The following is a 26,533-nucleotide window of genomic DNA, read 5'->3' as shown; positions in this document are numbered from 1 at the left end:
CCTTGTGGTTGAGTGCTTCTTTCAGTTTGAGCATGGAGAGCTCTCAGAAAGCCTGGAGTGGTGCCTATGGAAAATGGGAGTTACAGCAGGCAAGGAAGGACCTTTCTACCACCACGACAAGTTGATGTTCAACCCCACAAAGACACAGAATCCATCAATCCAACCCGACTGCCTCACAGCCCAGGTCTCTGCTTGCCCAGTAAGTGTCGAACTGAACATCTTCCCCTTCCAGAAGCAGAGGGAGAGCAAGCACCTTCCTTTCTGTTTGTCCCACTGTTTCCATGCCAGGGTTTAATGCCAGGTTGGACAGAGCCTTGGGTGACATGGTCTAGTGTGAGGTGTCCCTACCCATGGCAGGGGTTGGAACTAGATGATCTTAAGGTCCTTTCCAACCCAAACCATTCTATGGTTCTATGCCCATTTAATCCTCTTTTTGGGCCAGCACACTGTCTATGTTGAGGAGCACCAAGTTGGTCTCCAAAAACACTTTTCACCATGACTTGGGAAAAGGGAAAGCAAGGAAAGGCATTTCTCATCCTTCTTCACATTGATTTATTGCATTTTTTCCCCCTCCAGCTCAATCCATCACCACTCAGGACCTGATCCTGGTTAGTAGGGATGCTCCAGCGTGTACTGCATGATGACCTTCAGCGCCAGCCACGTCTCCTGGGCCGTTGGGATGATCTGGCTGGCAGGGAGCAGGAACCCGTAGTACCCTGTGTCCCGCAGCTCGAAGGTGAAGGAGTATTTAATGCCCTGGTCGTATGTCCAGTCAACACTATTTCCACTGGCTTGATCTGGGTGGAGAAACAACAGGAAGGACACGGTTGGACAGGTATTTCATGGGATCTTCTGTCTAAGCTGAGGTGTGAGCGATGCTTTTGGTTTATTTTGGGGTTACCACTGCTCTCCCCTCCCCGTTACTTACAGATGGTGGTGAAGATGCTGCCATACTCATAGCTGGTGCCATACAGAGAAGACAGAGCTGTGACTGCCTGCTCGGCTATCTCATGCTGGGAATACAGAGAAGGGAAGAAAGATGAGCCCAAAGAAAGGGAAACCCTGTCGGATACAACCTGCAGGAGAGGTTTTCCTCATTCCATAGGCAAAAGGATGTCAAAGCTCAAAAGGGGAGTCCCCAAGGGCTGGCAGAGGAGCCCAGGGCTTCTTCCCAGCTTGCCAATGCCCCCTTCATGGTGCAGGATGGAGGTTGCTCCTCCTAGGAGAGGAGGAGGAGGAGAGCAGCCTCCCATCATCCCAGCCCCCTGCACACCTCCACATCAGCCCTACCAGTTCCTTCTGGTCAGGCGCTGGGGTGCTGGTGTAGCCGTAGGCGTAGAGCAGGAGCTGGGAGTAGCTGTGGATGGAGATGAAAGCCTTGATGTTCCCGTGGTTGCTCACAAAGTCCACGATGGCCTTCACCTCGGGCTCTGAGTTGGGGTAGGGTCCGTGGTACGTCTCTGAGCAGGGGTTTCTGCTGGCCCCAGACTCTGTGCAGAAGAGGACAGTGAACACAGTGTGAGTAACTGGTGGCAATTGGGCAAAGAGCCTTTTCCATTTCCAAGCCCAAGAGCTTTTCCCACCCCTCAACCAGTGAGGAACACTCTGAGGCTCCTCCTGGGTAAGCATAGGACTTCCAGTTGTGGTCTCCACTGTGGGGACATCAATGCCCTGGCAGAGCCCAAACCCTCATCTGCCATGGAGAGCAAATCCCATCTCTTCCCCAGGGGACATCACTGGATCTATCTGAGCTAGAAATGGCCTCAGAGCTTCCACCTTGATGGTGGAACCCCAACCCAGGGTGAACGGGGGAGCTCTGACCTCCAAACGCTGAGTTCCAGTTGCGGTTGGCGTCCACACCAACACAAGTGGAGCCCGAGTACGTGGACCTGGTCTTGCGCCACAGGCGGTTCTGGAAGGGCAGAGTCACCTCAGCTGGTGGCCAGGGCTGGAGCTCCACCAGCCTTGAGGGAATGGGAAGACTAATGGGTCATGGTGGTCCCATGGAAACGTGGACAAGGACGTTTTGATGTGCAGCACCCCCATCCAGCATGGCTGTGGGGGCCAGGGAGAGGAAAGCCGGGGCAGTACCTCGGTGTGGGTGAAGGCGAAGCCATCGGGGTTGGTGACGATCTCCAGGAAGATGTCTATCTCATCCAGGACGGCGGCCAGACCCTCATCATTCTCATGATCCTGGACAATCTAGAGATCGGATGGTGGTTTGTGGTCCTCATTGCTCCTGGAGCACCATCTTCTCTATGGGGTCAGCCCCCTGGCACCCACAGTGGCTGCAGGACCTTGTGGCCCTTTAAGGACACATGTCCTGGAGGTTCCATACCTTCTTGGCGAACCAGACCCCGCTGGCCTGGGTCACCCACTCCCGGGAGTGGATGCCGGTGTCGATCCAGATGGCCGGGCGGTTCGTGCCCCCTCTGCTGAACTGGAAGAGCAGAGATGGGGGGGGGGGTTGGCTTTGTCCTTGTCCCCACTTCCCCCTCGGGTCACCCCATGGACCCCAACCCCTCACCTTGAGCACGTAGAGGGGACGATCCTCCGTTGACCGGCCGATCTCAAGCTTGCTGACCAGGTTGGGGTTCTCGGCCACCAGCAGGTCTATGAAGGAGTAGATCTGGAGGAGAGCAACGGGGGGGTCACAGCCAGCTCCCCCCCTACCCCTGCTGCACGGGGAGCAACGAGCAATTCCATGATGTGATTTTTTTCCACCCCAAAATGTCCTAAATCTTGTGCTTTCTCACCTCATCCAGGGTATGGTAAGTGTCGTAGTTGAAGCTGTCGGTGGAGAGCACCAGCTGGCGGGGCCTTTGGAGCATCTCCGTCTGCTCGTGGTCCACCAGTGCCTTGGGGACAGGGGACGGGATGAGACATCGTCCCACACCACACCAAGACCCTTTGTCTCACCCTCCTCCCCTGCACCACCAATGACCTGCACGTCCTTGATCATGATGGAGTAGGAGATGTCATTGTCCTCCAGGTGCTCTTTGAGGGGCTGGAGGCTGGATGGGGGCACACGGATGTCCACGGGGTGCCCGGGGGCACGGGGTGCCAGCCAGAAGTCCAGCTGCAGGGGGAGGGAGCGAGATGGGGGGGGTCAGATCCCATCTCGGGGTGCCCCACATGCACCAGCCCCTATCTTGCTTTTCACCAGGCGGTCACCATCACCCCACATCCAGCACCCCCAGCCCTGCTCTACAGAGTGGTTTTGGGGTGCAAAACAAGGGACATGGGCTGGGGAAGGGGTGTCCCTAAGACTCCCCCCCCCCCTTGCCATTGCATCATACCTGCAGCTCCTCCATGTCCTGCAGCTCATGTACCTTCTGCAGCTCCTCCTCGGTGGTGGGGACGATGCGCAGCACTTGGTGCCTGTGGGATCAGGGGGTCACCCCCATGGATCCAGCCGAACCCCATCCCATCCACCCCACCACACTGGGGTTTGCTCTGAGCCTCTTCCCAGGGGTGTCTGTGCTCCTTTGGAGCTGAACCAGCTCCTTCTACCCCAACTGGTGCCACCATCCCCATCCCAGTCACCCCTCTCCCCCCGGACCCCTACCCAGTAAATGTCTTAATGCTGGTGGCCGCTGCCACCAGGGCAGCCAGCAGCACAAGGACCTTCATTGTCAGCCAGAGGAGCTCGTCCCGTGTCCCAGCAGCACCACAGGGCCCTTAAATCCCATGGGAATGGTGGCTCCAGCCCAGCCCCACCAGTTGTCCCCTTTCCCAGGGCCCTGGGAAGGTTCTGGCTGGCACCAGCCAAGGTTGGGCACTGCAGCCCCATTGTCCCCCTGTCCTCGGCATTCCCAGTCCTGGTCAAACCTGTCCTGGGAACCAGCCGAGTGACCCATGGGCAGGGCGAGAGGTGCCAGAATCCCCCCCCACCGGCTGCAGCTCGGAGCTGTGGGGTGGAAAAGGGAAAATTTGGGTTGAGAAAGTGCAAGATGCAGCTTTTTGCACATGGGGGACGTGGTGACCTCGATGCCTAAACCATGGTCACGGCAGTGGCAGCAGCGAAACCGGTTTGAAGCCCAGCACAGGGCTGAGGTCAGAGCGAGTGATGGGCATCCCAGGTGCCTCAAAGCACTTTGGACCCAGCTATGGCCCTGAGGGTGCCCAAAGTCCCTCCTCGCGGCCCCCAGGGAAGGGATGATGGGGAATTGCTGCCCCAAAACCCTACAGATTTGGGTTTGGTGGCCTCAAAACCACTCATCTCCTCCCAGGTCCTTCAGGGCTGTTGGCTCCAAAGGATGGGGATGTGTATGGCCAAAGCCCTGAGGAGGGAAACAACCACCTGCAGGGCTGGGAGTGCTTTTTCACTGCTTCTCTGCAGTCTAGCATGGAAACATAAAGGTGCCAGCCTTAAATCTCCAGGTCTATTTATTGAGATGAAGGGACACGGGTTCAGTACGGATGCTCCAGAACATGGACCATGATGTCCAGCAGCGCTGCCCAGGTCTCGGTAGCGGTGGGGATGATCTGGGTGCTGGGCAGGATGAAGCCGTAGCACCCCGTGTCCCTCAGCTCGAACGTGAAGGAGTATTTCACCCCGTTGTCGTAGGTCCAGTCGATGGTGGTGCCATCGGCCAGGTCTGCAGGGAGAGGAGGGGAGATGTGATCCCAACTCTGACCGGTCATGGTGGACACATGGGGTGAGGAAGGGGCTCTTACAGATGGTGTCCACGATGCTGCCATAGGTGTATTTCGTCCCATACACAGCGGCCAAGTCACTCACTGCCTTTTTAGCCACTTCATTCTGCAAGGGAGAGCCCCAAAGTGGTCAGAGCTGGTGGACCAAGACCTTGGGGCAGCAGAGCCTAGATCCCAGCATTTGTTTTCCAACCCCTCTGCTCCTGCTTTTCCCCAAAACACCCTAATTTTTGCTGGATGGGAGGCACATCCTGTGATCACCCTCCCTTTAGTGCTGGGGTAATGGTTGGACATGATGATCTTAAAGGTCTTCTCCAACCCAGTTGATTCTATGATCCCAAGAACCAGGTGATGGGCTTCAGGTTGGCTCTAATGAGAGGAACAGGGTCCTGGAATGAGCCAATCAGACTCTTCCACCAAGGCTGGTGCTCACAGCCCCATGTCTATATTTTGGGACCATCTCACCAGTTCCTGGTGGTCGGGTGCAGGCGCTGTCTTGTAGCCGTAAGGGTAAAGCAGCATCTGGGAGTAGCTGTGGATGGAGATGACCGACTTCACATTCCCATGGCCGAGGATGAAGTCCACGATGGCTTTCACTTCCCTCTCGGAATGGGCATAAGGACCACGGTAGGTCTCGGAGCAGGGGTTGCTGCTGGAGCCAGAGCCTGGGGCACGGTGGAGGAAGCACCATGCAGAGAAGCTGCCCTGGGGAAGGGCTTTAGCCCCCAGGTTTCTCCCCTTCAGCAGGAAGCTTTGAGGCACAAAGTGATTCCTGACGTGGGGACCTGGTGTCCCAGCTCTCACCTCCAAACCCAGCATCCCAGTTCCGGTTGGGATCCACACCGACACAGTGGGAGCCGGCGTTGATGGACCTCGTCTTGCGCCACATGCGGTTCTAGGAGCAGGTGGGGTGAGACCATCCCAGGGATGTGAATCCCACCCCCTTGGGGGGACAGATGCCACCCTCCTGCCCGAGCAGCAAGAGGAAACGGCCTCGAGCTGCACCAGGGCGGGTTTAGATGGAGATGAGGAACAATTCCTTCCCCAAAGTGGTGGCCTTGGCAGTGCTGGGAACGGTTGGACTTGATGAGCTTAAAGGTCTTTTCCAACCTGGTTGATTCCACGATCTCCAGGGAGGGGAGGAAACCACCATCCCACATGGAAGGAACATCCCTCCCCTCCCCAAAACCATGGCCAGCTGTGGTTGCTGGAGACAAGCATTAGGACAAGCCCCTGCACTCACGGAGCTGTGGGTGTAGGCAAAGCCATCAGGGTTGGCGATGATCTCCAAGAAGATGTCCATGCCGTCCAGGATGGCAGTGACAGAGGGGTCCTGGCCGTACTCCTCAGCGATCTGCATGGGAAGGGGAGCAGGAGCTGCCTCAGTGCCCCCTGGGCACGAGGGATGTGACCACAGGGAGGTGTGAGGATTAGTGTGCCATGTCCCAGGGCACGCGGGTACCTTGTTGGCCGTCCAGGCACCAGTGGCTTGGGTGATCCATTCCCGGGAGTGGATGCCGGTGTCCAGCCAGATGGCCGAGCGGTTGGATCCCCCGGTGCTGAACTGGGTGGAAAGGAGGGATTTCATCCCTGTGTCCTCCCAGGGCTGGGCAAGGAGAGGATTCCCCCTGTACCCACCTTCAGCACGTACAGGGATCTGTTCTCATAGCTTTGCCCAATCTGGAGCTTGCTGACGAGGTCGGGATGATCAGCCACCAGCGTGTCCATCCAGCTGTAGATCTGAAAGGAGGAGCTGCTGCGGCTCACCCGGGCTTTCCCTTTGGGTTTTAGGGTGTCCAGCACCAGATGCAACATGCGGAGAAGATCTGGAGAAGATCTGGTGCTTCCCTGGAGACCAGGTTGCTCCGAGCCCCTGTGTCCAACCTGGCCTTGAACACTGCCAGGGATGGGGCAGCCACAGCTTCTCTGGGCACCCTGTGCCAGCGCCTCAGCACCCTCAGAGTAAAGAACTTCTTCCTTCTATCTAACCTGAACTTCCTCCAAACACAGATTTTGAGCCCCAAAATGAAGATGTCTTCCAGCAAGGTGGGGAGATGCCAGGAGAGGCCACACTGCTCGTGGAGGGATGCCCAGCCTCCTGGCTCAGCTAAAACCTCTGTCCAAGGAGGAGTGACATGTCCTAGGGGGCACCTACCACCACGAACATCACCGCATGGATGCAACCATGGGCTGAGCATGACCCCGCCAAGGTGAAGTGAATGCTCTAGAGAGCAAAGTACCTCATCTATCGTGTGGTAGGAGGCAAAATCGAACGTGCTGGTGCTTCTCTCTGTCCTCCTTGACTTCGCCATGGCTTTCTTCTCCTCATCCAAAAGTTTCTGTTCAGGAGGAGAAAAACAAGCCATCAAACAGGCTGCAGAGAGCAGGGGGTGGGTTCTTCTTCCATCTCCTCGTGGTTTCCAACTTTAGGGACCTTCCTTTGGGATTGAACTGCAGGAGCTCATCCCGCTCCCACCGCAGCCCTCACCTGCAGGTCCTCGATCATGATGCTGTAGGAAATGCCCTTGGACTCCAGGAGGGTTTTGACTGCCTGGAGGCTGGGGAAGGGCACCCGCAGGTCGGCCGGGTGGCCGGGGCTGCCGGGGTGACGCCAGAAGTCAACCTGGTGTGAAGGAGAGAGCTCGGCCCCATCCTGTGCTGCTGCTCATCCAACGAGCTCCCCAGCACCAAAAGGGGTCTTTAAATCTCCTTAATGGATGATCTAACAAGGTCTTTGGACATGTTTTGGGACACACTTGGGTACCAGGATGGGTCAGGGGCATAGAATCATAGAATCCCAGGTTGGAAGCAACCTCAAGGATCATCTGGTCCAACCTTTCTATACATTTATATGCAAAGCATGACCTAGACTACATGTCCCAGCACCCCAACCAGCCCAGTCTTAACGTTGGGGTCCCTTTGCCTCGCTCAATGGATCTCCAGAAACATGTTCCAGCCCAAGTTGCTTGTTGGCTGCAAATATCCCTTTGAATGACACCAGGCTCATCCTGGGCTGGTTTTGCTCTTTAATTCAATAGATGAATCTCCTAACATCCGCTTTGCAGCACAGATGCTGTCCCCCACCACCCACCCCTCCTGCTGCTCACCATGTAAAGCAACCAGGGCAAACACAGCAGGAGCAGTGTTGTGGTAATTTGTAGAACCCCAAACTGATTTGGGTTGAAGGGACCTTAAAGCTCCTCCAGCTCCAACCCCTGCCACGGGCAGGGACACCTTCCACTAGAGCAGGTTGCTCCAAGCCCCTGTGTCCAACCTGGCCTTGAACACTGCCAGGGATGGGGCAGCCACAGCTTCTCTGGGAAAAGTCTGTGCCAGCGCCTCAGCACCCTCACAGGGAAGAGCTTCTGCCTCAGAGCTCATCTCAATCTCCCCTCTGGCAGGTTAAAGCCATTCCCCTTGGCCTGTCCCTCCATCCCTTGTCCAAAGCCCCTCTCCAGGTTTCCTGGAGCCCCTTTAGGCACTGGAGCTGCTCTAAGGTCTCCCCTTCAGGAGCCTTCTCTTCTCCAGGCTGCCCCAGCCCAGCTCTCTCAGCCTGGCTCCAGAGCAGAGCTGCTCCTCATTCAAGCCAAAACCAATGCAATGTCATTTTAGACCCAAATTCTCAACCAGGGCATAATGATGCTGCAGTGGCCGGGGTGTCCCTGCTTCATATGGAACATGGGTTAGTGGTGGCCTTGGCAGTGCTGGGGTGAAGGTTGGACTTGATGATCTTAAAGGTCTTTTCCATCCTGGTTGATTCTTTGTTTCTATGAAACAGAATGGCCAAGCTCAAGGTGCCCCAAGCTAAATCTTATATTAATATAGTTATATGTATATATAAAGCAGGAAGGTAAATTAGACACGAGGTCAAAAGGAGGTCCTGGGTGTCACCAGGGTCTCTGTTTCACACCAGGGGATGCTCAGGGCCCCACCACAGCTCACCTGCAGCTCTGTCTGCTCGTCCAGTGCCCTGAGCAGGGCGATCTGCTCCTCGTTGCTGGCAGTGATGCGGAGGACCTGGTCCCTGCAGGGAGGCAGAGCCATCAGCACGGGATGGAGTCACTGGAGGGGGGAAAGGAGCTGAGCCTCCAGCGCCGACGTGGCCCCATCGTGGTCAGGGTGGAGGCTGTGAAAGGTCTACACCAGCTCAGTGAGTTGGAAAGTCCATTCGTGGTTGGAGGTTTGGTGTTGGAAGTGAAAAGTGCAGGTTCAGAACAGCCAAGATAGGGAACAACAGGAAGTACTGGAGAGCCTGAGGTGGTCTCCATCCTTCCTTTGATCATAAGAATTCCCAAAATGTTAGGAGATGATACCTTATATATCAATATATTCTGTCTATATCATAGAACCCCAGACTGGTTTGGGTTGGAAGGGAGCTTAAAGCTCACCCAGTTCCAACCCCTGCCCCGGGCAGGGACACCTTCCACTAGAGCAGGTTGCTCCAAGCCCCTGTGTCCAACCTGGCCTTGAACACTGCCAGGGATGGGGCAGCCACAGCTTCTCTGGGCACCCTGTGCCAGCGCCTCAGCACCCTCACAGGGAAGAGCTTCTGCCTAAGAGCTCATCTCTGGCAGGTTAAAGCCATTCCCCTTGTCCTATCAAGGACTATCAACATATTTGGTATTTCCTAGCACAGCTTCCACTCCAGCCTCGCTGGGTTCCACAAGGACGGGTTAAACTACAGCTTTCCCAGTGTCCACACAGCAAAACCTGCTGGATTTCACCCCTTTGGGATGTCACCCTTCTTGTTTGACCCCAAAGCAGAAGAGCTAGGTCTGGGTATCTCTCACCCTGGTCCCCATCCCCAGCCATGGTGCCTCCTCCCCTTGCTTTCAGCAGGACTCACCCCACAAAGAGCTGCTCACTGCAGGCGGCTGCCACAAGGGAGGCGAAGACCAGGAGGATCTTCATAGTAAGTGGACACAGACAAGTCTCAGGCATTCGTAGACCTTCTCACCAGGGCCACATCTGTCCCCACGGAGCCGGCAGTGACAAAGAGGTTAGGAACAGCTCCAACAGCCCAAATGTTTGCTTTATATGGCCAAGAACAGCCAAAACAGGAAGGATCTGATAACATCTTCCTCAGTGCTCAGCTCCTGCAGCCGGGGAGGATGAGTGTCTGTGCACCCAGCTTGGTGTGAGTAGCTGTTACACCAAGTGTGACATCCCATGGGTGTGGGATGGTGGCAACAGTGGGGACGTAGGACCCCGGAGTACACAAGGACACAGTGCTTTGTTTCCATTAATTCCTTTATTACTGATTACTATTAGTAAGTCAGTTATGGTTAGTAAAGCAAGTGTATATTACAAGTTACTACAAAATTACTACAAGTTACTACAAAATTACTACAAAACACCTGCACAAAAGCATATAAACATAATCTATATTTATGATTAACTACTTGTATGCACATATATATATAAATATATAAGAAATCAAAACATATCATTCCAAATTATTACCGGTGCCGTTCATCAAACCGCTCCAGGAGTGGGGCCAGCTGGTGATGGATGAAGTCTCACGTCAAAGATGATGGATGTCACAAAGCCCAGAGCCAGACGTCCCGAGGCTCCAGGGGTCACAGAGGGATGTTCACCTGGAGGTAATGCTCGGAGAGAGAGAAAGAAGGGGTTGATTTTGGGTAGAAAATGAGTTATTTTATGTCTTTTAGTGTAGCTACAAGTGTGGGTGCGGGACAGCAGCTCCTGGGCACCCACTGCTGACTTCTGCTGCCTCAGGAGGTCAGTTCCTTACAGAGGTTTCTTTGTTCCACAGGTTATAGCAGAGCCTTTGTTCTGCAGGTTATAGCAGGGTCTTTGTTGTGTGTTTATCTGCGATGCCCTGAGCTCCTGCCTGTGCTTGTCAAGGATGCTTCGGGTTCCTGGGCCGGGTTCCCAGGCTGGCAGATGTCACCTCAGTCAGGTTTGTAGCAGACATCTTCTGTCCATGGTTTTCTCTAATAAAACCAGGTTATTTTTCCACTTGCACCAACAGCAGAGTGTGGGGTGGGGATGGTGCCATGGCCGGGGGAGTCCATTGCGGCTTCACAATGCAGAACCGTGATAGAACTCCAGGCTGGTTTGGGTTGAAGGGACCTTAAAGCTCATCCAGTCCCAACCCCTGCCACGGGCAGGGACACCTTCCACTAGAGCAGGTTGCTCCAAGCCCCTGTGTCCAACCTGGCCTTGAACACTGCCAGGGATGGGGCAGCCACAGCTTCTCTGGGCACCCTGTGCCAGCGCCTCAGCACCCTCACAGGGAAGAGCTTCTGCCTCAGAGCTCATCTCAATCTCCCCTCGGGCAGGTTAAAGCCATTCCCCTTGGCCTGTCCCTACAGGCCCTTGTCCAAAGCCCCTCTCCAGGTTTCCTGGAGCCCCTTTAGGCACTGGAGCTGCTCTAAGGTGTCCCCTTCAGGAGCCTTCTCTTCTCCAGGCTGCCCCAGCCCAGCTCTCTCAGCCTGGCTCCAGAGCAGAGCTGCTCCAGCCCTCGCAGCAGCTCCGGGGCCTCCTCTGGCCTCGCTCCAGCAGCTCCACGTCCCTCTTGTGCTGTTGCCCCAGAGCTGGATCAGGACTGCAGGGGGGGTCTCCCCAGAGCGCAGCAGAGGGGCAGGATCCCCCTTTGCTGTTGGTGAGCTGGTCCTGGCCGGTGGTGCTGGGTAGAGGTCAGTGTGTCCCATTGCTGGCCTGTCCTCCTGATGGAGAAGCATTTTCTCATGTCCAGCCTGGCTCTCCCTTGTTTCAGTTGATGCTGTTGTCTCTCCCATCATGCCTCATGGTGAAGAGCTCAGTTCTGTGTTCTCAATAACCTCTTTATAGGGGTGGGAGTGTCCTCAGTAGGTCCCCCAACCCCAAAGCTGTCTCATCTCCAGGCCAAACCAGCCCATCTCAGCATCTGACCATGGGACACATCCTCCTGTTCCTCTTGGTGACCCCCACTGGTCTCACTCCAGGTCTCTTTGGTGCCAGGAATCCAAAACCTGGATGCAGTTGTCACCAAGCTATGCATTTAGAAGACGGTTTGGGTGGCCTCAGACCAGGATGGTTGGAATGAGCTTTAGGTCTATACCACCAGCTGAGGCTCCTCGGGCTCTGCAGCTCCTCCCCACTTGCCACAAGGTCCCTGCTCCGGTGGCAGCAGGTTGGCCAAGTCCAAAAGGCAACCGTGTGCCCTGGGCCCTCCCCACCAGTTGGGATTTATCCGGAATGTTTGTAATCTCCATCTGGAGGATGGGATTTTGGAAGTGTGAGTCAGTTTGGGAAGCAGATGCCATGAGCAGAGGGGATGGGGGGGACACCAGCTCCAGCTGCCCCATTCTTGGCTTTGCTTTGGAAAACATCTGCACTTAACCCAAAATCAAACCCATGTGGTTCTTGCCAATGCCTCAGCTGCACCTTCACCGTCCTTTCCCTGCCCGTAACCTCGTGTCCTTCAATCTGAACTAACATTTCACCCACTGCACCAGGTAGTTTTGCCTCCTGCCAAGCTCACAGAGGAGTGAATAACTCACCAGCTGCTGGGGGACCACAAGATACTGAGATAAACCTGTTAGAGCTGATGATCACTGCAGCAGCAGCAGCAGGGATTGCTAATCTCTGCTCCTTCCATGGCTCCCGTGCACAGCCCTGAGCTGTTTGCTCTTAATTCCCAAGAAATGAGCAGGATGAAGAGCAGAATGAGGGAGGGACTCCTGAGGGGCTGCAAACTGGCCATGAGGGATGAGAGCAGGAGTGTGCCCATCTCCATCCTCCCTCTAAGCATGGGCAAATCCAGGAGGGAGACAAGGGACAGTATTTGGGGGATGTTAGGTCAGGAGACCCCCAATCCCACCAAGCAGTGTCCTGAGGCTCATGAAAGGAAATGAAATTCCTTGAATCAGTCTCCAAACCTGGATTATGCTGCTTATCATCAGGCCTTTTGCACCAGCCCCCAAGAGGGAGCTCTGTCAGAGCCCCCAGGTTTACAAGAGCAGCAACATGGAGCTGTTTGGTTGTTACACATGAAATGGAGAAGTTTTTCCCTGTCCTCTCTAAACCACCACTGGAGCAGAGCAAGAGGCTGCCTCAGGTAACCCCCAACCCCAGCTGACTCCTTGTTTATCCAGGTGGAAAAAGCCAGATCTCTTCACCTCACTGGAGGTCACTCCTTTGAAATCTCAACAGCCACACAAGCGCTTGCATCATCCATCCTCCTCTTGTCACTGTTCCTACTGTGTCTCATTGAGGTGGACCACAACTGTGTCCTGAAATCTTCTCATGGATCTACCACGCACATAGAGTGGGAGTGAACAGGAAGATCATTAAATGCTTTTCAGATGCAGACACGTGTTGCTGTAGGAGGAATGCACACGCAGGTTTTATTCAGCCAGGTGCCACACTGTGAGCAATCCAGAGGAGGCCACGGAGATGCTCCGAGGGCTGGAGCCAGGCTGAGAGAGCTGGGCTGGGGCAGCCTGGAGAAGAGAAGGCTCCTGAAGGGGACACCTTAGAGCAGCTCCAGTGCCTAAAGGGGCTCCAGGAAACCTGGAGAGGGGCTTTGGACAAGGACCTGGAGGGACAGGCCAAGGGGAATGGCTTTAACCTGCCAGAGGGGAGACTGAGATGAGCTCTGAGGCAGAAGCTCTTCCCTGTGAGGGTGCTGAGGCGCTGGCACAGGGTGCCCAGAGAAGCTGTGGCTGCCCCATCCCTGGCAGTGTTCAAGGCCAGGTTGGACACAGGGGCTTGGAGCAACCTGCTCTAGTGGAAGGTGTCCCTGCCTGTGGCAGGGGGTTGGAACTGGATGAGGTTTAAGCTCCCTTCCAACCCAAACCATTCCATGATTCATATCATTACAGCTGTCACAAGCACAAAAAGGGAGGAGGATTGATGAGCTTGCTCCTTACAGACAGCTGAATCCCACCCCAGCTTTTACTAGGGATTGTCTCGCACATGCTCCATGATTGTTTTCAGGCCCAGCCAGGTCTCCTCTGCAGTTGGGATAATCTGGTTGGCGGGCAGGAGGAAACCAAAGCGACCCGTGTCTCGCAGCTCAAAGGCAAAAGAGTATTTGATGCCATAATCGTAGCTCCAGTCAATGCTGCCTCCACTGGCTTGGTCTGAAAGAGAAAGGGAGAAGATCCAGAAGGTGAACAGAGGACTGATGTGAGTTCTGGTGTCCTACCTTTTATATTTGTGAGAGACAAGTTAACACTTGTCTTCTTATGTGAAGCTTCGGCTCTAATATTTGACTGATGGTGTTGCTCTGCAGCAGCATCACTGCTTCCAAGGGGGAGAGACCTTGGGTGCAGGACAGAGACCATTGCCCTGGGACAGCCCATAAAAGCTCAGACTAGAAAAGTACTCACAGATAGTTTTGCAAATGCTCCCCACTCTGAAGATGGTGTCATAAATGGAGCGGATGGAATAGGCAGCAGCTCTTCCCAAGTCATCCTGGAGAGGAGATGAAGGACAAGTCAGAAAGAAGCCACATGTAATGATGCTAACTGGTAAAGATCTCACCAACCTGAACCAGAGTCAGAGGAAGCCCCAAACTGCTTTATAGCCTCTTTTCACGCCCCCAATGAAATAGAGCCAAATCAACCCATTTCTTAATTACTCATACCAGCAACAGCAATCAACTTCCCTAGTGCTTTTAGAGGTGATGTTGCAGGTGAATTAAGTCATAGCAGGTTCTGTATCTGATCATCCAGTGTTTCATCTCACTGTCTCATCAAGAGAAGGTTCAAGAGATACCAGGAAAATCCCAAGGCAGTTGGAGATCTCCCAGTGCTCACTTTGTGCTCACTCCAACTATGTAATAGGTGGTTGTAGAGCCAGGCTCTTCTTGGAGTAGGGCAAAAGGACAAGTGGCTACAAAAATTGCCATAGGTGAAAGTTGTGTTGAGGTATTAGGGGAAAAGAAAACCCCCATGAGAGTGGGGAAACTTTGGGATGGGCTTGAAGAAGCTGTGGGATTTGTCTTCAGAAATATCAACACAATTAATCAAACCTCAGCTGGGCAAGGCCCTAAGCAACCCAGTCCAACCTCAGCATTGGCCCTGACTCCAAAACCTGCCTGCTTCCAGCAGAGGGTTTGACTGGAGACCTCCAGAGGTCTTCTCCATTTGAGTTATGGTTGTGAGATCCATATCACCTCAAAGATACTATTACAGCTACAATGCTCTCATTAAAGAAGGAAGAAGGAAACATGGATGAGCAATGAGGGATGAGAATAGGTGGAGATGGCACGTGTTTGGATGTGACCAAGGTTTCTCTTCTAAAGGCACTGCATTGCACCAGGTTTTTGTTCACTCCCACAATGGTTGCTGGTACGGATGGTAAAGTTCAGCCTGGAATCTCACTGCAACACTTGGGAGTGGAAAGCTGGCTGGACAGAACAGAGGAGCTGAAACCACATCACTGTGTCTCACCAGCTCGGCGTAGTCTGCTGGTTGAGTGCATTTATAGCCATAGGGATACATCAGAAGCTGAGAGTAACTGTGGAGGGTGAGGAAGGCCCGGATGTTTCCATGATTCCTGATAAAGTCGACAATGGATTTAACTTCCACCTCCGAGTTGGCACTGGGCCCATGGTAAGAGTCAGAACAGGGATTATTGCTGGCGCCAGGACCTGTTGGTGCAAAGGGGGGACAAAGGCAAACCTGTAAGAACTGACATGCATGAAAGGTTGAAGCAGACCAACACAAAGCCAGGCTTCCATAAGAACAGGTCTTCAGCCAAAGGCAAGGCCTTAAATGCCATTAAACACTCAAAAAGCAGCGACAGAGCATGAATACTCAAGGGACATAGTTCTAGATGATACAGATTACAGATTACTTAATCTTGTGCTCACTTCATCTTCACTTCATCTTGTGCTGGTAACTCATCAATCTGAAATTCTCTTTAGAAAAGACAGCTCCCACCCTATGTGACCATTTTCTTCCTGAATCCCTTATATTAAGGCAATTGCTGGTCCTGTGTAACAAGATCTGGGAACATGAAAGGGAATTTTCTTCTTAGTGACAGCCAGAATCCAGAAACTTTATTCCTACCTCCAAACCCTGCATCCCAGTTGCGGTTTGGATCGACTCCAACACACAGACTGCCTTTATTCCTGGAGCGGGTCTTCCGCCACATGCGATTCTAGAACAAAAGAGAGAGACTTCTTACAAGGGCCTGGAGGGACAGGCCAAGGGGAATGGCTTTAACCTGCCAGAGGGGAGATTGAGATGAGCTCTGAGGCAGAAGCTCTTCCCTGTGAGGGTGCTGAGGCGCTGGCACAGGGTGCCCAGAGAAGCTGTGGCTGCCCCATCCCTGGCAGTGTTCAAGGCCAGGTTGGACACAGGGGCTTGGAGCAACCTGCTCTAGTGGAAGGTGTCCCTGCCCGTGGCAGGGGGTTGGGACTGGAGGAGCTTTGAGGTCCTTTCCAACCCAAACCAGGCTGGGGTTCTATGATTCAGGCACTATGGCTTGAAAAAGGAGCAAATCTTGGTTCTTGCATTAAAACCATTCCCCAGAAACAGTCACTATTCACCAGGAAGCAATCCTAGGCAGGAGCCTAAGATTCTTTCTGATGGGCTGACTGCCAAGATGGACCTATGGTCAAAAACCAAAGGCCTGGTGAATTTATAATGGGTTAAGACGGGATAGACAAGTAATTAGTATCTTTGGCTGCCCAAGTCCTTTGTAACTTCTTTTCATGGCATTAAGAAATGGCAGGGGGTTGGAACTAGATGATCTTAAGGTCCTTTCCAACCCTAATTATTCTATGATTCTATGATTTTCCAAGCCTACTTCCCTGGCATTTATTGTTTGCTTGGAAGAGCATGACAGCTTCCTAAACCAGCTCAGACACACGGCAGCTTACTCACAGTGGTGTGAGTGAATACATATCCATCAGGGTTTGCAACTGGCAGCAGGAAAATGTCCATTTTGTTCAGCAGAGAGGTGGTGGATGGATCCTTCCCATAGTCGGAGGCAATCTAAGCAGAGACAATATGGTGCACTGTGATTATCAGCTTGTTTCTTATCTACTCTCTAGGTACAGAGGCAAATCTGACTTTCAGGGCAGGGAAACAAGAAACATCAATTATGTGATGGCCAAAACTGATCCACATTAGACTTGGAGCTTGGAGAGAGCAATGAATCTCTTGGACTATTTTATTCTGAAGACAGGAAGTCAATGGAAGAGGGCAACAAAATCTTCTCCTGCCTGTCCCAGAGGATGGGCCAAGGCTGGCACTAAGATTGGAAGGGATTAGCCAGGCTGGGAATACCCAACTGTGCTGCACTTCTCTGGTGGCTTAGTCATGGAGAGCAGAATGAAAAAGCTCATTTATACAGAGCTGGAAGTCTGGGCACTTTTGTGGAAGGTGACCAACAACACAGTGTTTCTCTGTGTTGGCAAACTAATCTCAAAGTCCTCAGTTCCTCGTGTAAGTATCAGCCCTGCAGTCCTCAACAGTCTCACCTCAACTGCTACAGTTTGGATGTGGAGCTGTTGGAGCGAGGCCAGAGGAGGCCCCGGAGCTGCTGCAAGGGCTGGAGCAGCTCTGCTCTGGAGCCAGGCTGAGAGAGCTGGGCTGGGGCAGCCTGGAGAAGAGAAGGCTCCTGAAGGGGACACCTTAGAGCAGCTCCAGTGCCTAAAGGGGCTCCAGGAAACCTGGAGAGGGGCTTTGGACAAGGGATGGAGGGACAGGCCAAGGGGAATGGCTTTAACCTGCCAGAGGGAAGGCTGGGATGAGCTCTTAGGAAGAAGTTAAGGAGAGTTAGAGGAGCTGGCTGAACATACAGGTGTGATATACTTTTAAATAGCCCAAGGCATTCCCAAGACAGAAGAAAACCCAATCACTGGTGGATTAACCTGTTTAGCTATCCACATTGCACTCGCTTGGGTAACCCACTCTCGGGAATGGATACCAGCATCAAGCCAGATTGCAGGTCGGTTGCGTCCTCCAGTGCTGAACTGTGAAGCAAAACAGAAAGTTTTAACACTCTCACTGACACCTTTTAGCCAAGAACATCCAGTATAGATTGGGATGCTGCTAAATTGTGCTGTGTCTGTAACACGTGTGTATATTGGTGTATGTAGACACGTGTTCTGTGATGTATGTCACACCTTGAGCACAAACAAAGGCCGCTTTTCATAGGATTGCCCAATCTGGAGCTTCCGGACAATGTCGTTATAGGCAGATGCAAGATGATCCAGTTCTGCATAAATCTGAAATGAGAAATCAAGGAGACATTCAGATTCCATTTATGGATACTACTGCCCAGAACAATCGTAGGACCTGCTGAAATCTACTGTTCTCCCCTTTTGCCTTCATTACTGACCTCTTCAAAGCCCCATCTCACCTTGCATCAGTGTAGTCGGTGCTGTTCCTAATGCCACAAGGCAGAAGGAAGCACTGCTATGTCATCAAGATCTACTTGAGGGATAAGTTTAACCCCCTTTTTCAGAACTTCTGGTACTAAAAATACCTTACCCTCTGCACTGTTTGACAGCTACTGGTCTCTTATATTTCCCTATTTCAAGATTCATTTACTTCTCAATCTCTTTTGAGGGTCAGAAGAAGGATTTTGACAGAACTCTGCAGAAGAGTATGACCAACACTTACCTGCTCCAAGACTCTGGCTCATTGCTCTGACCACAGAATGAATACTTTTAAACCCAAAACCCAGCCAAAAGAAGCTGGAAAGATATTTTAGCTCCTAATACAGGATGTTGAAGACAGCATGAAAAAAGGCCAGATAAAAGAATCCTCCTCCCTCAAAGCTGAGGTACTCACAGAATCTAAGGTGTGGTAAGTTCCATAGTTGAAGGTGGCGGTGCTGCGATCCTTTTGCTGACTGTGGGCCATATCTTGCTTCTCTTTATCTAGAACAACCTAAAAGAAGCATTCAAGTGTTAAGAAAAGCCTGCTTAGTTTGCAAACTTGTGACCAAATGTTTATGTCAAATAAAGAAAGGGTGGCTGTGGAGCAAACAGATGCTTCTGCTGAATGTATCTGTAGTGAAGTGGGCAAGAATAGCAGTGTTTGAACAGTCAGTTTAAGTTTTAAACACTTCTTACGATAAATAAGGAGGAAAAAGTCAGTGTTTCTGCTGAGTTAATGCTATTTTAGATGCCATTTGGGGATTACTGCTCATGAAATAATGTCAGATTAGAGCCCAAGTGGGTGACCTCTCTCACATGGTGGAGTATAGCTCTTTAAAAGTATGATCCTGAACCACTCTTAACACACTTCATTGAATTATGAGTAACTTTAGTGTTGTGATTCCCAAACATCTGAGGCCAAAAGACCACATGAAATTCCTCAGGGGTTATGAGAAGAGCCCTAGGGAGTCTATGGTTATTGATGTCACTATTCAACACAGTTTCAGATGTCATCTGCAGAGTGATTTCCACAGCTTTCCAGTACAGCAGTGACCTACAGAGTGCCTCTGAGAAGTTAATCCACAGACTACAAAAATAAGGAGAGGACTCATGGAAAACAGAGTACAGAAGAGTTCATGTTAATGAATGAGGCCAGATTGTGGATCATTATTTGTTTTCAAAGGATAAAAAAGCTAGCAGGCTGAGAACATTGGGGCTGTTGAGCCTGGAGAAGAGAAGCTGCGTGGAGACCTCAGAGCAGCTTCCAGTGTCTGAAGGGGGCTCCAAGGATGCTGGAGAGGGACTCTTCATCAGGGACTGGAGTGATGGGACAAGGGGTGATGGGTTCAAACTGAAATAGGGGAAGTTCAGGTTGGAGATAAGTAAGAAATTCTTCCCTGTGAGGGTGAGAGACTGTCAAAACCATTCCATGATTCTACAAAACATATGCCAATGGCATTGCCTACTTGCAGGTCATTGATGAGGACAGAGTACTCAAACCCATGGGATTCCAGGAAGGCTTTGACTAACTGGACTCTTTTAGCAGGGATTCTCACATCCGCAGGGAAGGATGGGGCGGTGGGATTCCTCCAGAAATCAAGCTGAAAAAGGAAAAGGAAAATGGATTTGGTTTAGGGAAAGCATTCTGCAAAGTGCTCTTCTAAAGCTTTAGAAATGTGGGTTGCTCCCAGACTGACTGGCTCCCGCAGGATTGTGCTTACAGCACGTTCCATTCTTTACCTTGGCCTCACCACAACCTTGTAGCAGTTAATGTGATAAGCTCACACAAAAAACCCCAACAAAGGTCCAGAGGAGGCTAAAATCAGCATTTTCACTGACTTCAGAGCTTCAGTCACATAAAGAAGAGGAAATTTTAGTCTTCTATGAATATAATTTTACTATTCTCCATGTTAAGAGAAATAGTTTCAAGAAAAGCTTTGTATTACAATAGTAGGTAATATTGGTTTCATTTCTCCTTTTAGTTCTGCTTTTATTTGTCCTTTGGAAGGGCTTTTCTACACTTAAATCAATAGTTTTAAAGATAGTGATAATAACAATTCTCACCAGTGGCAATAAGAAGAGCAATAACCTAGAATTTTATAGTGTGTTTTCCTGCTTCAATACAGTGTAGACTAAGTAATACATTCCTCCCACAACCCTGGAAGACAAGCAGAGGAACACTTGCATCCCCACTTTAAAGACAAGCTTTTCAATACTCATATTAAGAGCGGATCAGTTCAAATCTGACTGTAAGCCCAACAGGAAGAAAACATGACTGCAGGCACTCCTGAAGACCAAGCTGGTCCTAGAACTTGCAGATCAAACTCCAAGTATTGAGACAGTAAATCTCTCTGTGGCAGCTGCCACAATATGATACAAACCCTTCACACGTGATGCAAAGTCCTACCCCTGTCTAAAGCCTTAACAAATGTCTCTGTGGCAATAACATACCTCAAGGTGTCCCATCGTTTCCAAATGCTGTAACTTCTTAATCTCCTCCTCATTTTTTGGCTTGATTCGGAGAACCTGGTGCCTGCAATAAAGCACTGAGTCTTCAGAGACAGGCTCAAAAAGGGGTCTAGTTGAACTAGCTCCTTGTTGGGATCATGGATTTGGTGGGTTGAATCCCAATTCAATTACCAATTCAACTACCAATTCAATTTGGTAGTTGAATGCTATCAGCTGATATGGACTTCTTTAATGCACTTGACTTCAGGTCACCCAAGAGTTCAACCACCAACCTGCTATACATGACTAGATAAGTAACTACTTAACTGGCAGTGTTAAGGTTTCATCATAAGACATCAAGTGGATGAGTTTTTAATTGCTAACAAGGCTCAGTCTTGCATCTATTAGTTATTTTTTTGTCAACAACTTGCAGAAAGACAATATTCTGGTTGGGTTTGATCAAACGTTTGGGGAGCACTATCCAACCAAGCAAAGCAAACACTAAATAAGGGATTCATTTCGTCTTTCTTCAGTTTAGAGGAAGAGTGTTGACAAACTTCCCTGTGTTGTCAGAGGCTGATACCATCAGAGGGTGGCTTGCACCATTCCAGGAGGAATGAATCACCCACAGGAAGAACCTCACTCCACTGGTTATAGAGGTAAGCTCAGTGATTAACTTGGACTATGCATTGTACAACACACAGTGACCACAACCTACAGTCTCCAGGTAGTTTTATATCCCTAAAAACATTAATCCCATTCAAGCACACAATGTCCCAGGCTGCTTGGTAGAACAGCTACAAGAAAACAGTACCATGAGAACAGGCTTGTTCAGGCTGACCTAACTGCAGCCTACAACTGCTTGAAGGAGAATTACAAACCAATTACAAACTCCTCTTGGTAAGGGTGGATGATGACAAGAGGAAGCAGCTCCATGCCCTCTGCTGAAGGGTGGACTTCAGCTTCTGGAGGTCTCTTTCACCCAATGCTTTTATGAAATGACAAAAAGATCTCTAATAACAAGTGTATCCAATAACTGGGGGACAGAAGATCCTGCTCTGAAGGAAAACTGAAGCCAGAATGAATTAACAACTGGAAGTAGAGCCTGGGGTCAATGTCATAGCCGAAAGCACCAACGTGCTCCTTAGCTGTAGAGCCTGGGTTGAACCAAGTTACATCAACACTGAAGGCACTTTACCGCATTAGTAACTTATGATTGGATTCTCCATCATCATAAGCTTTATGTCTGGATTGGATTGTTCCACGAAGAGATGAGGCTCATTCACCACAGCTACTGGATGTGACTGAGGAATTAATTCATGACAATTCAGTCTACTTGATGCCAAAGCCCAGATTAAATGATCAAAATAGCTTTTTCTGGCTTTACAAATCCCAGAGTCTGGTAAATTATGTATATTACTTCTTATTCTTAATCCTTACATCTTCTTGTACAGATTTACTCACTGGAATCTAGTGCTCACTTACTACATCTCAGGGAGTATCTATTAGGGTTTCTATCATCTTCTATTAAGGTTCTTACGTGGTCAGTAATGCTGTGAGGAAACACACCAGGAGGAGATCAGTTTTGCAATGCAACATAAAGATAAAACTTCAGAATATAATAGTTGGAAATAAGGATTTAAATTGCTTAGAAAGGCTCTGAAAACGATGAAGCATTTAAAGAGAAATAAGAAACTTCAAAACCAAAGGGAAACTAGTGAGCTTTCCCAACTGAACCCAGATTCTGGCCTTTCAGCTCTGCTTTATGCCAGACCAAATCTGTCAAGCTGCACACTCGAGTTGTGCAGTGAGGTTCAGCTCCAGATCAAGGCTCCAGATGGCTCCCTTGGTACAATCAGAGCCAAAACAAAGCCTTGAGTGGAGAGGAATTTAGGATCTCAGCATGCAGATAGACCCTTCTCCGCAGAAAACCCAAATGAAAGTAGAGAGGGGTCCCTTCAGACACCAAAGTACTGAAGCAACGAGAGAAGTCAGCCATAAATAGCAAAGAATGTGCCCCAAGCAGCTTTCGTAAAGCTAAGATCATGTAAAACAAGGGGGTCATAGAGCCTGAAATGAAAAGACTTCCACAAAAGCATAACTCACCCAACAAAAGATTCCAGGCACAAGGAAACCCCGAAGAGGGCACTGAAGGTCAAACCCAGCTTCATGTTTGATGAGGAGTTCTGCTCAGCCTAACAAAGGTGAATTTAGACAGGACTTGTTAAAAAAACCCACCCTTTTTCCACATGTCTGCATTCCATGTGACTGAATTCTCACGTTTTATCAGAGCTTCCAAGGCAACCAGCAGATTGCCTTGGAAGGCTGATTTCCCCTCCAAAGCTTTTCCACTGGCACACTCAAACCTGTCAGGGAGGAGTTGTTTTAAAGCTTTGCCCACAAAGCTTCTCAGTGTCCTTTCACACACTTTGCTAGGGCGAGGAAAAGAAGAGTCAAACCAGCTCTCCTCAGGGATGAGGAGCTCTACCAGTTGACTCTTGGTCCTGGGGTTTTCTCTCATAGATTTCTAGAAGCCAACTCCTTGTTCCAAAGCAGCAGCCAGCAGAAAGATCCCACTCCAGCAAAAACACTCTATTTGAGTGCTTATTTTGAAGGATGAACTCTGGCTCCTGGCTGTGATAAGTTGCCTCTGATACACCAGGCCAAGGCCATGCTATAAATTCACTCTTACACACAAGTTACACATTCCAGGTATAAGCCAGATAATTTAAATATATTCTTTATTAAGACTACTAGCACCCCCCCAACCTCCAGCTGGGATGTTTCCTACAGATCCAGCCAGTGCTTCAAGCAAGTTAAGGTTGCAGCAAGATCCACATGAAAGCATGTTTAGTAGGAGCAGGAAAAAGCCTTGGACAGGAACTTAGAGGAGCTCCACTCTGCAGCTAGACCCTCCTCCTTGGACAGGCTTCCTCTTCTAATGAAGTAAGCTTCTCAGGAAGGGCTGACACAGGTTTGAAGAAGTGCTGGGACAGCCACTGCCGGGTCCTCTCAGTTTTACAATGCCCACAGGGCTCTTCCCTGATCCAGCAGCTCTCTGAGTCCCTTTGCTCTTGTTCTGGTCTCTGTCTACGTCTTGCTCCACAGGGAATAGCCTTCACCTTGTTCACCTTCCGTGAAGGTGCCAACATATTTGGGTTGTTGTAGGAGTAACGGTGCCGGGCAGGCTCCTGGCTGAGCTTTGGGAACCATCTCTCTTGCCTTTGGTTGCAGGAACACCCAGCTGTGCTTGTCCCAGAATGCCTGGGAGGGCCGGAGAGCTGCTGGATACACCTTTTGCTTATCCCATTAAAAATGTTACTGAGGAGGAGCCAGGCGCTGACCCTGCTGTAATAGCTGCAGATGGGCTTCCTGGGAACTAACGTGAGACAGAAGGGACACGGTTCAGCACTATGGAATCAACCTCGGGACACCAAGGGAAGGAAGTCTGACAATTCCCAGTGGAAGCTCTCAATAAGGATCTTGCTGTCAGCATTTGTCAGCACTCCCCAAAGGAGCTTCCCCTATTCCCTGCTCCCACCCTACCCTTCCACAGCCAGGGCTGGGGCTTCCTGTCAGGTGTTCCAAGCAAGTTGTTTTGTAAGGCTCATGTTTTGGGAACAAAGGGAGCCTCAGGCAGGGATTCTGCATGTTCTGACATACAGGAATTAGTCATCCTGCAACTGTCGTGTCTTGGGGGCACACTCTGGAGAACATACACTCTGCAGGAGGTGAGGTACGTTCCTGTGAGTGCCCAGGTCTTGGAGGCTTAACCTAACCCAGTCCTTGGGAAATGAGCAGATTTCCATTCTCCTCGACTCAGATAACACAAGTTGATCCTAAGACACAGGAACCATTGTGAGAACTTCCTGCTTCTAGCACTACAGTAATTCTGATGGCAGACATTCCACCTATAGCTTAGGGCCTTCCACATTTCACAAGGAACCGACAGTGTCCACACCACCTCTTGTCAATCTTTGAAAACAGGAAGGAGGGACTTAATTTAGGGTAAAATTATAGCTTGCTTCATTACTCATGCTACACCCTGCACGGATTTAAAGGTTGCCAAGAGATCCCGCCAAACATGATGTCAGGGTCTAAAGCACACCAACAAGCCTCCACTGCCCTGACCAGCATCATCTTGGGCCTCCACCCATTGCTTTTAAGGAGCTACATTTAAGCCCAAAGCTTTGTACCCAATCCTAATCCCCACTGAAGGGGCTACAGAGACTTTGTAGCACTGTGACCTCCTGCTGTAGCCATGAGGTCCTGCAGGGTTTGGAGATCAGCCTTGAACTACAGGGTAAGTCCTATGTATGAAGATGAAAGCCTCTTAGTGCTCAGCTCAGTGCCCAAGCACATCAAAGAGCAGCAAGAGCAGGGGTGTAACAGCAAGCCAGAAGCTAAAGGTGGCAGCAAGGCAGGTAGAGGACTCACCACAAGCAGCACAGCCCCACAGGACCCAAATAAGAGGAGCAGAGAGGTTTGGTGGCACTGACCAGGAACAGCCACAGTCCAGATCCTCAGGGATGTCACACAGCGGGTCCACAGCCAGGATGTCAAGAGCTACAAGTCCATCGTGCACCCACTGCAGCTCGGACAAGGACCTGATCAAATGGCCTCAGCTTAAATGCAGCTCCCGTGCCAAGGGGCGGAGGGTGTCTGGGTGGTGGCCCCACATGAGGCTGGTCAGGGCAATTAGCACTGTCAGGGCCCTGGCACACTAATGTGAGCAGGGTGGGACATGCTCTGAGTACAGTCCTAAGAAGCTGTGGTATCATGCAGCGACTCACGAACACCCTGGTGACAGGTTAAGAAGTGAAATGTTCAATGAATCTCATCTACCCATAGAATCCTGGAATGGTTTGGGTTGAAAAGGACCGTAACATCATCCAGTTACAACGCCCTGCCACGGGCAGGGACACCTTCCACTAGAGCAGGTTGCTCCAAGCCCCTGTGTCCAACCAAACTTTGTCTGTTGCTTAAAATCACTGTATTAATACTAGAAAATGGCTTTAACCTGCCAGAGGGGAGATTGAGATGAGCTCTGAGGCAGAAGCTCTTCCCTGTGAGGGTGCTGAGGCGCTGGCACAGGGTGCCAGAGAAGCTGTGGCTGCCCCATCCCTGGCAGTGTTCAAGGCCAGGTTGGACACAGGGGCTTGGAGCAACCTGCTCTAGTGGAAGGTGTCCCTGCCCGGGGCAGGGGGTTGGAGCTGGAGAAGCTTTAAGGTCCCTTCCAACACAAACCAGGCTGGGGTTCTATGATTCTATGATCCTATGATCCTATACAGTGCAGCGGTCTCTCCTATCTCATGGAAGAAAAGGCAGCTGAGTCAAGCCCCTTGTCTCCCATCCTCTCAAAACAAACATTCAGCAATTCAGTAGGAATAGGGGAGAGGAGATAACTGTGATGGACTGGGCTTTCCTTGTGCTCCTGCTGTCCCCCTGCTCCTTTGCTCCCTCTGCCCTCTCGAATTATGTTGTACGTCTCCTTCTTCTCTCTCATGGGGTCCCAAGCATTTTCTAAACTGCTCTTTTGAGCCTTAGGCATAAGGTCACAAAACTCATATTTACCTGTTGAATTGCTCTCTCTTTTGTCAGAACACAACCTTTTACTTTGGACTTTCTGGAGGATCTGTTTCAGGGAAATAACATGGTACAGATGTTATTTAGAACAACATACAAACATTAATTCCTTATATAATGCTAAATTCTGTGTGTGATGTTAAATGAGCTTTTAGAGAGGCTCTGGGACACGAGGCTGACTGGTCCTTGCACAGTTACAGCACAGGCAGCAAAGGCAGCCCCTGCCCCAGGAACACACCTCCAGGAGGGAAAGCCTCATGTCTTCCATTTCCACCAAGCCCCTCAACAATCCCACATTCCTCAGAAATCCCACACACATTCCACCTTTGGATAGAAACGTTTCTTTTCTCATCTTCACACTGACATGGCAAAGGGCTCCATCACAACTCATCTCCTGGGTGATCAGAGTTAATTGTCTATAACGCACTTCATTTTGGATTACTGCTGAGACAACTATTATTTCTGTAAATAATGGATTATTCCCGTGTT

The 26,533-nt window shown here is 50.8% G+C and overlaps 3 protein-coding genes across 4 annotated transcripts; all 3 read right to left on the bottom strand.

The window, feature by feature from the left end:
* Nucleotides 1-609: 609 nt before the first annotated feature.
* On the bottom strand, nt 610-3,633 carry LOC115605415 (carboxypeptidase A1-like). The gene is made up of 11 exons (XM_030479771.1): nt 3,569-3,633; nt 3,300-3,381; nt 2,945-3,079; nt 2,757-2,858; nt 2,528-2,629; nt 2,339-2,440; nt 2,092-2,202; nt 1,822-1,912; nt 1,291-1,490; nt 929-1,013; nt 610-797 (listed from the first exon to the last, which is right to left on the bottom strand). Exons 1-11 carry the CDS (start codon nt 3,631-3,633, stop codon nt 610-612), a joined length of 1,263 nt encoding a protein of 420 aa, XP_030335631.1.
* Nucleotides 3,634-4,386: 753 nt separating this feature from the next.
* Nucleotides 4,387-9,652, bottom strand: LOC115605413 (carboxypeptidase A1-like). Its single transcript, XM_030479762.1, has 11 exons — nt 9,506-9,652; nt 8,602-8,683; nt 7,148-7,282; nt 6,900-6,998; nt 6,298-6,399; nt 6,122-6,223; nt 5,903-6,013; nt 5,464-5,554; nt 5,125-5,324; nt 4,681-4,765; nt 4,387-4,601 (listed from the first exon to the last, which is right to left on the bottom strand). The coding sequence occupies exons 1-11, from the start codon at nt 9,598-9,600 to the stop codon at nt 4,414-4,416; spliced, it is 1,290 nt and encodes a 429-aa protein (XP_030335622.1). The 5' UTR covers nt 9,601-9,652; the 3' UTR covers nt 4,387-4,413.
* Nucleotides 9,653-10,128: 476 nt separating this feature from the next.
* On the bottom strand, nt 10,129-26,089 carry CPA2 (carboxypeptidase A2). 2 transcript variants are annotated; one of them, XM_030479761.1, is made up of 13 exons: nt 26,033-26,089; nt 22,565-22,653; nt 20,462-20,543; nt 19,477-19,611; nt 18,423-18,521; nt 17,753-17,854; nt 17,498-17,599; nt 16,506-16,616; nt 15,687-15,777; nt 15,066-15,265; nt 14,001-14,085; nt 13,539-13,751; nt 10,129-10,268 (listed from the first exon to the last, which is right to left on the bottom strand). In XM_030479761.1, the coding sequence occupies exons 2-12, from the start codon at nt 22,627-22,629 to the stop codon at nt 13,567-13,569; spliced, it is 1,257 nt and encodes a 418-aa protein (XP_030335621.1). In that variant the 5' UTR covers nt 22,630-22,653; nt 26,033-26,089; the 3' UTR covers nt 10,129-10,268; nt 13,539-13,566. The 2 variants fall into 2 exon arrangements, with proteins under 2 accessions (XP_030335621.1, XP_030335620.1); XM_030479760.1 differs by lacking the exon at nt 10,129-10,268 and having other exon boundaries at nt 12,991-13,751.
* Between the last annotated feature and the right edge of the window lie 444 nt (nt 26,090-26,533).

Source organism: Strigops habroptila, chromosome 3 (genome assembly GCF_004027225.2).
Source record: "Strigops habroptila isolate Jane chromosome 3, bStrHab1.2.pri, whole genome shotgun sequence".
Taxonomy (NCBI): Eukaryota; Metazoa; Chordata; class Aves; order Psittaciformes; family Psittacidae; genus Strigops; species Strigops habroptila.
This window is presented reverse-complemented; position numbering and strand designations above follow the sequence as displayed.